This window comes from Chlorocebus sabaeus, chromosome 14 (genome assembly GCF_047675955.1).
Source record: "Chlorocebus sabaeus isolate Y175 chromosome 14, mChlSab1.0.hap1, whole genome shotgun sequence".
Classification (NCBI taxonomy): domain Eukaryota; kingdom Metazoa; phylum Chordata; class Mammalia; order Primates; family Cercopithecidae; genus Chlorocebus; species Chlorocebus sabaeus.
In genome coordinates, this window is record NC_132917.1 from 47,275,116 (window position 1) to 47,286,616 (window position 11,501).

The window sequence follows — 11,501 nt, forward strand, 5'->3', positions numbered from 1 at the left end:
CAGCCTTGCCTCCCCCACACGCTGCAGATGACACTCTTCTCAATGCTTATTCTGGAGTATAAGAGCTGAGAGCAGGAGCTACCTGGGGGTTGAGGGGTGGGCAGGCTTTAGAGAAGGGGAGAGAAGAGGCCTCACTGTGGGAGCTGGGGCCTCCCAGGAGCCACATTTGCCAAACTTGGGTTCAAGCTGACATCACTATCAGAGAAGACAGGTCTGGGGAGTGAGTGGGCCCAGGAGTTCAGGAGCCCAGACTGTCATTCAGTTTTGGAAGCCGAATTCCCAGCACGATTGTGGTCCACCTTGCTGGCATCCTGGTTCCCAAAGCCTGTCAGCCCGGGGCTGCGGGCCTCTCTCCCACAAAGCCTTGTCTAGGTGACTTGGGAGGTGAGGCCCCTATTGGTCAGCCCCCTTCCTGATGGAACAAGCCACCCTAACCGCTCTGTCCTCTCAGGTCAGGCTTCTGACAAGCCACTATGTGGGTGAGCCTTTGTGCACTGCCTGCCCACCTCTCACTAGGAGCCCTCTCTCTCCATGGCCTCGAGGTACCACTGAGGCTTATTTCTGCCTCAGCCTGGCCATAAGCAGCCCTCCGCAAGAGTTCTGTTACCAGTCATTTGCATTGTAGTATAAGTGGAAACCACAGAATCGCCTTCCTCCCCAGTTATTTATACTTCAAGTCATATTGTGGAGAGAAAATTTCTGTCAGCAAAAATCTCAGGAATCCTCCTCATTTCTATTTGTATGGCTTTCAATCGTTGACATGATTTTTTCACATATGTCATCTTCTGGGGATGGATTCGCATAACCCTGCTTCACTTGCTTCCCTGTGGGAGGCTCACTTGCTTCTTGACAGGCTCTGGAAGAACCAGGCAGTCTGGTACATGGTTGTGCAAGAACCCTTGAGGGGGCCTTGGAGTGGGTACTTGGGCCCTGGAACTCATCCCTAAGATGGAGGGCCGAGATCACCCCTTCCCATCCACCAGGGTGGTGACAAGGTGGAGAAGAAACTTCCTGTGAGCTTGCAGGGACTTCTGGCACTTGCATCGGACCTTGGAGTTCCCTGGGGAGAGGCACTCTTGGGTATGACACTGTATAGTGCCACCTGAGTGCCATTTGACCCAGTTTGGCCCTGAATCCTTGAGCAAGAGGGCTACAGGAAAGAAAGACAGCCAGGCCCACTTTTTGGGACGCTATTAGAGGCTGTAGCATTGGTGGGGAGAGAATTCCCCCAACCCACCAAAAGAGCTGAAAATGAGACATGTGTGGAGGGATGAAAGTGGAATGTCATCAACAATGTGGTTACAGAGGTGTATGCCGGGGCCACTCCCACTTGCCAGGGAGACTCACAAAGCAGAAGGGATGGGGCACGATGTAGCTTCCGTGGGCACACCAAGCCACCTGGGGAGCGCATCAGCCGCTTGGGTCCCCCCAAAAGGAAGGAGGGTCTTTGAGTCTGGGAACTTTGGTGCTTGTTCTGCTGGGAGGGGCAGGGAGTCAAGACCAGCTGTGGCTTCCACTGTTCTTCTTATCCACTTTGGTTACTGGCCTCTGTTGGCATGAACTGGGGAGGCAGAGGCTACCTGCAGATGAGGAACTGTGTGGAGTGCAAGTGTATGCAGTAAAGGGTTAGCTTAGCTGACTTGAGGTACTCATACCCCTCACATTCTGAAGAAAAGACTGGCCCTCAGCCTGAGCCTCAGAAATAATCTCTAAGCCCTGAGAATATCCTGCTTTGTATTCAAAGAGTATCTTTGAATGCTGAACTTAGAACCACTCTAGAAAATGTATGCTAATAGTGCAATTTATGATGAACACTTGTCTTTGTTCCCCTGGGGCCCTGGGCCACACTGTATCAGTTTGAGCCCTAGAGGGACAGAGAATGAGAAGCTAAGATCAGTCATGCAGATGCTCCAGGCCTATGTGACCAACCACCAATAAAAACCCTGAACATCAAGGCTCAAGTGAGCAATCCAGCCGGTCCCAATTTACAATGGTTCAACTTGTGAGTTTTGCACTCTACAATGGGTTTATTGGGACATAACCCATCATAAGTGGAGGAGGATCTGTACTTCATTCACACGTGTTGTCACATCATTACTGGGAGAATTAAGCACTGTCCACATGAATCCACTGGGAGAGGATAACTGGAAGCTTGCACCTGGCTTCTCCTGGATTCTGCTCTGTATGCTTTTTTCCTTTGTTAATTTTAATCTGTATTCTTTCACTGTAGTAATCTACAACTATGAGCAGAACAGCTTTTCTGAGTTCTGTGAGTCTTTCTAGTGAATCATTAAATCCCAGGTGGTCTTGGGGACCTCTCACAAAAGATGTCTGGACCTGAACCTCCTGTTGTTTCAAAGGTCCTATAGCAGGCTGTCTTACCAACTTTCAGCATCAAGAAGCTGGTGAGGAGTGGGTTTGTTTAAAAGTGAAATTGGGGAGAGAGATGAAGTTGGGGGAAGATGCCCTGAAATCTCACCTTATAGGCAACCTCTGATTTGCCTGAGGGTTTTCCCTTGAATACCTTCTGGGTACAAGTATTTGAGACAGGTGATGTGCTGGTCACTTTATTATCAGCTGCTTGTGGCCTGGCCCTAACATGGGCACTGGAAAAGATAGGGGTAAGGGTTGATGATGGAGAAATGGGGAGTAAAATGATTTAAAACTTAAAAAAATTGAGGTGTTTCCATGATTTGTCTCTTTCGATTCTCACAAAACCTTCATGAAATATGTGCTGACATTTTAAGTTCCATTTATAGTGAGAAAAGCAATCCTCAACAAGGTGATGACTTGTACAAGGGAAGACATGATGGCCCTTGTTCCTTGGGAGATTTTGCACTCCCAGGGGAAATCATAAGCCCTCAGGAGCCATGATGAGAACAGCTATAGAGCAGCAAGTGAACAGGTGTGTATCAGTCCGGATAGGCAAGGCTAAGCTGCAGTAATAAACAATCCCTGGATCTCAGTGGTGGAACATTAAGGAGGTTTATTTCTCCTTTATACAAATATGCTGGGGATCAGGATAACTCTCCAGGCAACTGTCTGTGGGACTCTCCAGGTGGGCTTGGATCACCTGGTGTTGGGCCTTGAAGTGGGTAATGGAGAGGACATGTTAGAAGAGAAGGAACTCACAAGCAGTGGGAGTGCAGTGCCTTTTTGCAGGTAGGGGTCAAGGTAATGCTTTCCATGGCTACGACTTGGTGTGGTGGAAAAAGTCCTGGTCCCGGCAAATCTGCTTCCAATCCAGGCTTCTCCCGTATAAAAAGCCTCCGTTGTGTGCAGTGAGTGAACTAGAGTAAGGAGGACATGCCAGTGGAGCTTGGCTTGCTCCCTCTGTGGCCAGCTGGCTTGTTTTATGTCCCGTCCTGCGGGATCGTCAATGTAGGCCCTAGAAGAGGGAGTGGGAACTCGGGGGGACAAGAGACACGAGAAATGGAGACAAGACAGTATCCTGATCAAGTCTCGTTTATTGGTGGCAGTGTAATGTCTTATATAGACCAGCAGGGGTGGAGGTTGGGCCAGGGCGATGATGGTGGCCCTGCGGTGGGCGTGGCCAGGTAGGTATCGGTTTCTTCGTCGGAGGTCATGTTGCGCCTGCACCCTCGGTTGGTAATTTTCCCGGGCGCGGGATGGCGCCTGCGCTGTAAGTTGATCATTTTCCCGGGCGCAGGAAAATGGGTGATGAAGAACCCGGAAGAGCGCCATTTTGTACTGGCGTATGAGACAGCAGAACAAGGAAGAAAGTAAACCTAGGGAGGAGGCAAAAAGTGGAAATGTATAGAGCTCAGGCGTCAGTCGTCAGTTATGATCGCTATGGCCGGGCCAGGCAGCTCCGGACAGTTTTACCACTGCCTTTGGGGGACAGTGGCAGCTGTGGCAAATCTCTCTGGAGTTTCTTCAGTGGGAGCAAAGCACCTAAAGCACATGGGTGCAGGAGCAGCCAGGCCTGCACCCATAGGCATGGTACAGAGAGGAGCAGGGGAAGCTCGCTGCCTGCAGACTTCAGGAGGAGAGAGGTAGGGGTGGCGCTGGGGAGAGGGCCTTAATACCTTCAGGGAAAGGAGTCAAAGAGGAATACCCAGGAGACAACTAGACTTTGGAAATCTTGGGGCTAGAAGCTTGATTGCACCTCTAGTGCTTTCTTTTAGATTTCTTTCCTTCTTTTTTTTTTTTTTTTTTTTTTTTTAAGACTGGGTCTCGCCGGGCGTGGTGGCTCAAGCCTGTAATCCCAGCACTTTGGGAGGCCGAGACGGGCGAATGACGAGGTCAGGAGATCAAGACCATCCTGGCTAACACGGTGAAACCCCGTCTCTACTAAAAAATACAAAAATCTAGCCGGGCGAGGTGGCGGGCGCCTGTAGTCCCAGCTACTCGGGAAGCTGAGGCAGGAGAATGGCGTGAACCCGGGAGGCGGAGCTTGCAGTGAGCCGAGAACCGGCCACTGCACTCCAGCCTGGGCGACAGAGCGAGACTCTGTCTCAAAAAAAAAAAAAGACTGGGTCTCGTAGCTGGGCACAGTGGCTAATGCCTGTAATCCCAGCACTTTAGGAGGCTGAGGTGGGTGGATCACATGAGGCTAGGATTTTGAGACCAGGCTGGGCAACCCTGTGAAACCCATCTCTACTAAAAACACAAAAATTAGCCAGGCGTGGTGGCAGATGCCTGTAATCCTAGCTACTCAGGAGGCTGAGGCAGGAGAATCGTTTGAACCCAGCAGGTGGAGTTTGCAGTAAGCCAAGATTGCACTACTGCACTCTAGCCTGGGTAACAGAACGAGACTCTATTTCAAAAAAAAAAAAAAGGATACCGCATCTTGCTATGTGGCCTAGGCTGGAGTACTGTTGTGTGATCATGGCTCATTGCAGCCTCCACCTCCCGGGTTCAAGCAATTCTCCTGCCTCAGCCTCCCGAGTACCTGGGACCACAGGCATGTGCCACCATGCCTGGCTAATTTTTAAATTTTTTGTAGAGATGAGGTCTTGCTATCTTGTCCAGGCTGGTCTTGAACTCCTGGGCCCAAGAAATCCTTCCAACTCGGTCTCCTGAAGTGCTGGGGGTACACGCGTGAGCCTCTGCGCAGCCAGCCTCCAGTGCTTTTGCATCTTTCCTGTTAACTTGTGTAGGATTAAAACATTGTCAGAATAAGATTTTTTTCCTTTTTATTGTTTTGATTTTTTAGCCAATGAGAAGGAAAATTCCTTATTAGGGAGGGTAAGGGTGAGGATATGTGGGGTGGGGAGAAGCGAACGTTCCAAGTTTCTGAAACAGTGACTCTCTCTTGGACTCTCTAGCCAGTAGAAACTTCCCTCCAACTCTTTTGCCCCAAGCTCTAGTGCTTAGAAGAGAATCAAGGGAAGTTGGAACCCAGAAAAGGGAGACAGATTGAGGGACTGCTGTGAAATGTTGGGGTGTTTTGTGAATAATATTAGAAGTTGGGCTGGCAGAGACCCTGTCACATAAACATTAAGTCAACACTGGAGACTGAGCATTTGTTAGAAATGTAAGCGGGAATGGCAGAAAACTTGTTTTTAAGGGAAAGTATGTTAGGGCTTATGTTCAGCCTCCATCCTCTGACGGCAAAAGTTAGCAAGGTCGATTTATGGCATTGCCTTTTCTGGGACCTTTATCTTGTTGGTGGGATTCCCATCTCCATCTCCCAGGAGCCAAGACTTTCCCCTCCCTCTGCTCCAGCAGCAGCCAGTCTCTCTTGCAGCTACCAATCTGGATGAGATTTAGGTTCTACACATTAGAGGCACTTCAGCAAGATTTTCAAAGGCAGATTGGAGAAGGAGCCCATGCTTCTGCTGGTTTTTTTGGGGGCAAGTGAGGGGTTCTGTTTTTTCTGGAGTGGCTTTATCATGGTAGCATCTGAAAAAGGCTCTTTCTTGATCAGAGAGATAACAACCTCCTCAGTGACCTGGTTCTGTAGGTATGTCTCTCCTGAGAGTTAATCCCAGAGCTCAACCTAGAGCTCAAGCCTAGAGTCTCTTCAGGCTTCCCAGGGATGGGGGTGCATTTAACAGTCCGAGTTAAAGAGAAAATAAAGCCCATTAGAGAACAAACGTTGAGCACTGAGTGAAAAAGTTTTATTGCCAAACAGAAAACCTGATTCAGGCCAGGGTCTTGGAAGGTTGTTCAGGATGAGACGGGGGAGGAGAAATGGGGTAGGTCTTTGAAAACCAACAGATTGCAAATTCTCTGTCCCATAGCAGGAAAGCACAGTCTCTGAGTGATGTCGGCTGGCTGCCAACACGTCAGTTGTATCAGTATTAGCTGGCTGGAGGTGGCCTGCTGTGTGCAGATGGTACCTGGTGCAGGATTGTGGTGTCCAGGTGTCTCTCCTTAGCACGTAAGACCCTGCCTGAGGACTGTGGCGTGATGTGCTGGAGTCACAATTCTGTCACCCAGTCAGGTTGTCAGTGTCAGAGAACTAGGTGGCCAGGTTGGAGTTGATCGCCAATGATAGGTCTTTTTCTGCTTAAATCAGCTGGACTGGATTCTATTGTGTTAACTTGACCCTGACTCATGCCGCCAGGCCTAATTTATAAACCAAGACAAGAAAGGGGTACTCCACCACCTCCAGTTTGTGTTAGGCCAGGGGACTTTCCCCCTACCCCCCGACCTGAGGCATGCACCCTCCCTTAGAGCAATGGCTGTATCTCTGAGAATTCGGAACCGTGATTAATCCAGCCTTGGTGGGGAGGCAGCAGGAACTGTGCGCATTCTCACTTCACACCCATCCCAATCCCCTCCCCTATGCTGTCCTCTTGTACAGGGGACTGAAAACACAACATTCTCTGCCTCCCTCCCTTATAGGTGGTGACGATCATGTGACTCTCTTCTGGTCAATGAGATGCAGCAGAAAGTCCTAGGGAGGCCTAGGAAAAGTCCTGTTGGGAGAGAACATTTTTTACCTTCTCCCTGCTACTTCTTGCTACTAGTAACATGGATGTGAGCCTTGGAGGGGTAGCTACCATCTGGCACCTGGGGTGGCAAGCCATCATGGAAAGGATGGCAGAGCGGGAAGGAGGAGCCAGCCTTACTGATGGCATCACTGTCACTGTGCTAGCCCCAGACCACCTGCTCCAGAGTTCTGGTTATGGTCATGAAATAAACCTTGATTTTTATTCCTTAAAACTACCCTTCAATGGGTTTTCTGTTCATTGCAGTTGAATGCTTTCATAACTGATACAGGAGGGACCCTGTGATTGGCAGGTCCACTAGACTGCATGGAGATGGGTGGAGTTATCTACAAGAACAGAGATCGTGTCCCTAGAAGAAAGGGACAGGAAAGCATCCTGGGTACACAAAAGTCAAGGCTCCAGGATCAGCCCTGGGGGTATCTCAACACCCCTACACTCTCACTGCAGGTAGTTGGTCAGCTATGAATATGACCAGCTCTTGTGGTTTGTCTTTATTCAGTGGAACACAGCAGCACTGTGACCTGCCCATGAGAAGAAGGATTTTTAAGAACTTATCTTAGAGCAATTTTAGGTGGAGGAGAAGACAAGATGGCATATGGGAGAAACAGATCTATTAACCCTGGTATTAATATTAACTGGCTGCCCAGAATAAACAAAGAATAGCTTATTCTTTGCCAGGTTGAAGATAGAAAAGGAATGAAGGGCTGGAGAAGTAGAGCTGGGTGAAGCACAGAGCAACCCAGTGCTTGGCATGGAACTCAGATCTGAAGCAGCCTCTCCAGGACTTCTCTGAGTCTGCCCCTGGCGATATGACTGGGATATCACTGCTTCTATAGTTGCCAACCGACAGGTCCTAGCTCCTAGACCATACAGAGCTGGATTCATGTCTCATTGATTGTGTAATCTCTGTGTGGCCCAGCACAGAGCATGCACACAGTAGGTTCTCACATATGTTTGTTGAGTGAATGAACACAACACCAAATGAATGGACAGGACAGAGCTGTGGGCTAGCAGGAAGGACATCTGGCTTTTGCTTGAATTAGCTAGTGAATTGCTGTGTGGCCTCCTTACTGAGCCTCATTTCCCTCTCTCTGCAGAGTCAAACAAATCATCCATTGTTTGTTCACCTGCTGTCAAAGCATGGCAGAATAAATGTGCAAGTTGAAGGGAGCAACCTCATGAGGTTTTGCTTTGTGTCTTAATTACAGCCATTTGTGGAATTAGGCTTTTAATATAAATATTTGTGTGCCTGCGCCTGCATATATGTATTTGGACCAATGCTCTCATGTGCGCAAATACATGTATCCCAAAGAAATATGTTCAGAACCCCAGCATCTGTGGTGTCTGTGACGGGAGGGACTTCCATATTACAGAGAGATGCCTACAGTGCATGATGTTACCCGCACAGGTGTGACGTCCCAGGGTAACCACATGCTTTTGCCCTGGGGGTGGGAGAGGGATGGGTGTACGGTGAACAGCAGGTGGGGGTCTTTCCATAGGGTATGAGGAAGACGAGGCCACTTCGAGGCAGAGGAGACCACAGTGAGGCAGAGCAGCCCTATGTTGTAGACTTTTCTGCAATGACAGAAATGTTCTATATCTGTGCTATCCAATATGGTAGCCACAAGTTACATGTGGCTATTGAACACTTGAAATGGGATTAGTGCAATTGATGAGCTGAAAATTTAATTTAAATTCACTTACATTTACATAGCTGTGTGTGTGGCTTGTGGCTACCTATTGGACTATGCAATTCTGGAGAATGGTACTTTATTTGTCCTTGAGGAAGAAGAAACAAATGAAAATGAGGATCTGGAGCTCATGAAGGTTCTCATGGGGTGGGGTATGTGTGTTAAAGCTGCACCTTCAGCAGGAAGCTGGCCAGTCCTTAGTGGAGGACATTTCCTTCCATCCTGCATCCAGGTGGCTGGTCCTGCTCCTCCCAGTCCATGGAGAAAAAAGAATTGAAACAAACTGTCTAAGCTGGGTCAGGTACTCGGCAGATGTTTGCTGCGTATCATTCTTGATGGAAATCCCCGTGGAACTCCTACATTTTCTCCTCTCTTCTCCTTCCTTTCAGAACCTCAGAGCAATAGAGCCAAAAGACCAGTGCCTCATTTTGCTGACATGGAAAAGAAAACTTCGTGGGGGAAAGACATCTGCTTGCAGTCAGCCAGAGAGACAGAATAGGTGCAGCAGTGAGCTCTCATGACCTGGTGTCTGTTGCCTTCTGGTTAAGTTTTTCACTTGTAACTCTACAAACATCCCTTCTGTAAACATCTCCCTAAAAGTGGAGTAGGAAGCTCTCAAAAATGGACCACAAAGGAGTCAGGAATATAACTTTCTCTGCCCAGATTCCAGGAGTTACAGTGAGAAAGCACCTTCTGGGAACTTCACAATGGCTAAAGTGTGCTAATGGGATGATGTGTTCTTGTACACCCACTGCCTCTGAACTCTGCTCTGCATTGCTGAGCAAACTACATTTCCCAGAATTCCTTGCTGGATTCCTTCCAAACAGGTTTACCACTGGGAGAGCTTGTTGGTGGGGGAGGGCAGGAAGAGGGAGGAGAGAGGAAGGGACTCACTTTCTGTTTCCAACTGAAGTCTAAATCAATCCAGTAACAACAGGCAGCTATCATACTACCCTCATTGTCACCCCTCAGAGGTCCCACTGCAGCTGCCAAATGTCCCCTTGCTGACCTGAACATGAGATGAACAATACTCTTCTTAGGAGCACCAGCCCCACTTGGTACACGGCCACTTTGAATAAAAGGTGCCTTTTCTGGATTCTCTTGCAGCTATATTAGGTCATGTGACAAAGTTCTGGCCAATGGCAAAGGAACACAAATGATGTGTACAGATAGAAGTAGCTGGGTGCCTGATACTACATAGATTATGCTTGCACTCACTCTTAAGAGAGAGACATGAACTTTTACCCACAGAAGCCAGTATTATTTTGAACCTCTGTTAGAGTGGCTTGAATCTGTATCCTAACTAGTATCCCTAATGTGTGACCCATGAAAATTAGCCAGGCAGCACCAGTTCTAAAGAAGCTGACACCCCCCTGAAGCTGCTTCTGCCAAGGTCACTGATATCTCCCTTCGATAAATCTTGTGGGTGTTTTCTTCAGTCCTTGTCTTAATCACTCAGTGGCACTTGGCACTCATTCCTTCTTGAAACCCTTGTTTTCCCTGGCTCTGTGGCATCCCATGCTCTCGGTTTTCTCCCACATCTCTGACCCTCTTTCCTTAGTCTTTTTTCTTCTTCCTCCTGTCCCTTAAATGCTGGTTGTGATCCTCTTTTTATCTCATTCTACACACGCACAGCCTGAGTGATTCACATCGTCTTGATGCTAAGAACTTCCAAAATGTTGGTCTAGCCTGGATCATTGTTAAGAGCTCTAGACTCACAAGGCCAATTGCTTGGTGGAAACCCCTCCCCCATGATTATCTCATGGGCCCCTCAAGTCCAACTTCTCCTTCGCTGAACTCATCACCTCTTCTATTCCTCCTCCTGGGTTCCCAGGCTCAGTGGTGGCACCACTGTCTACCTGCCTGCTTAGCCTGAGACCTGGCTCCATCCCAATTCCTCTCTCTCAGTCTTATCATCCCCATCCAGGCAAAGCATTGATTCTGTGGACCTACCCTTTCAGGTGTCCCTCAAATATCTCCACTTCTCTCTGTTCTCACTAGCACTACCTCGGTCCACCCTGCCATCTGCTTTCCTCCTCCACTCCTGCATTCTGAGTCATTTTCGGCAGCACACGCATCCTTAAAACCCCTCCACTGGCTTGCCAGTGTCCTTAGGATTAGGCAAAAAGTCTTTGCTTTGTTTTACAAGGCCCTTCGCTATCTGCCCCCACCCCCCACCCCATTACCTCCCTTGCTCTGCGTGTTCCAGTCCTGCAGAACTACATACGGTTCCCCCAACAAGTCCCTGCTCTGCTCTCCCCACACACTGCTCTGCCCGGGCCACTCTTCCTGCTCCTTGTCAGCAGGCTTGCCGCTCTCAGGCTCAGCATGGACAGCTGCTTCTGAGAGCCTTTTCTGCCTACCCAGGCTGGGTGGCTGCCTCTCTTTGGTGTGCCCATGGCAGCCCAGAATGCCTGGTGGACAGGGAGCCCTCAGCAGGCTGTACTGCAGCGCTCTGCCCCCATCAGCCTCCAGGAGCCTGGAGTCCAGGGACAGCAAGGGCCATCCTGTCTTTCTCACCCTTGTCTCTCCAGCCCCTAACACAGGGGATACCTGACCCCAAACTAGATGAGTTATTTGACCTCTCTGACCCAAGACAAAATGGGAGGAAAGTGTTAAATTTCCAGATTGGCCAGGGGATTAAATAAGATAAATATGCAAGTCTCTTGTCCAGGGGCCTGGCTTGGTAAATATAAAGTTCTTTTTTCTTCTCTTTTTCTTTTTTTTTTCTTTCTTTTTGAGACAGGGTCTTACTCTGTCACCAAGGCTGGAGTGCAGCGGCATGATCACGACTCACTGAAACATCGACTTCCTGGGCCCAGATGATCCTCCCACCTCAGCCTCCTGAGTCTCTGGGACTACAGGTGTGCACCACTATGATTGGCTA

The 11,501-nt window shown here is 49.0% G+C and overlaps 1 protein-coding gene across 1 annotated transcript in view; it reads left to right on the forward strand.

Annotated features, from left to right (window-relative positions):
* MSH2 (mutS homolog 2) overlaps nt 1-9,150 on the forward strand; it is a 101,285-nt gene extending 92,135 nt beyond the window's left edge. Inside the window, exon 16 of the mRNA XM_073022953.1 lies at nt 9,004-9,150. Coding sequence (XP_072879054.1) covers nt 9,004-9,135 — 132 coding nt within the window. The 3' untranslated portion in view covers nt 9,136-9,150. The remainder of the gene's footprint in view (nt 1-9,003) is intronic.
* Nucleotides 9,151-11,501: the final 2,351 nt, after the last annotated feature.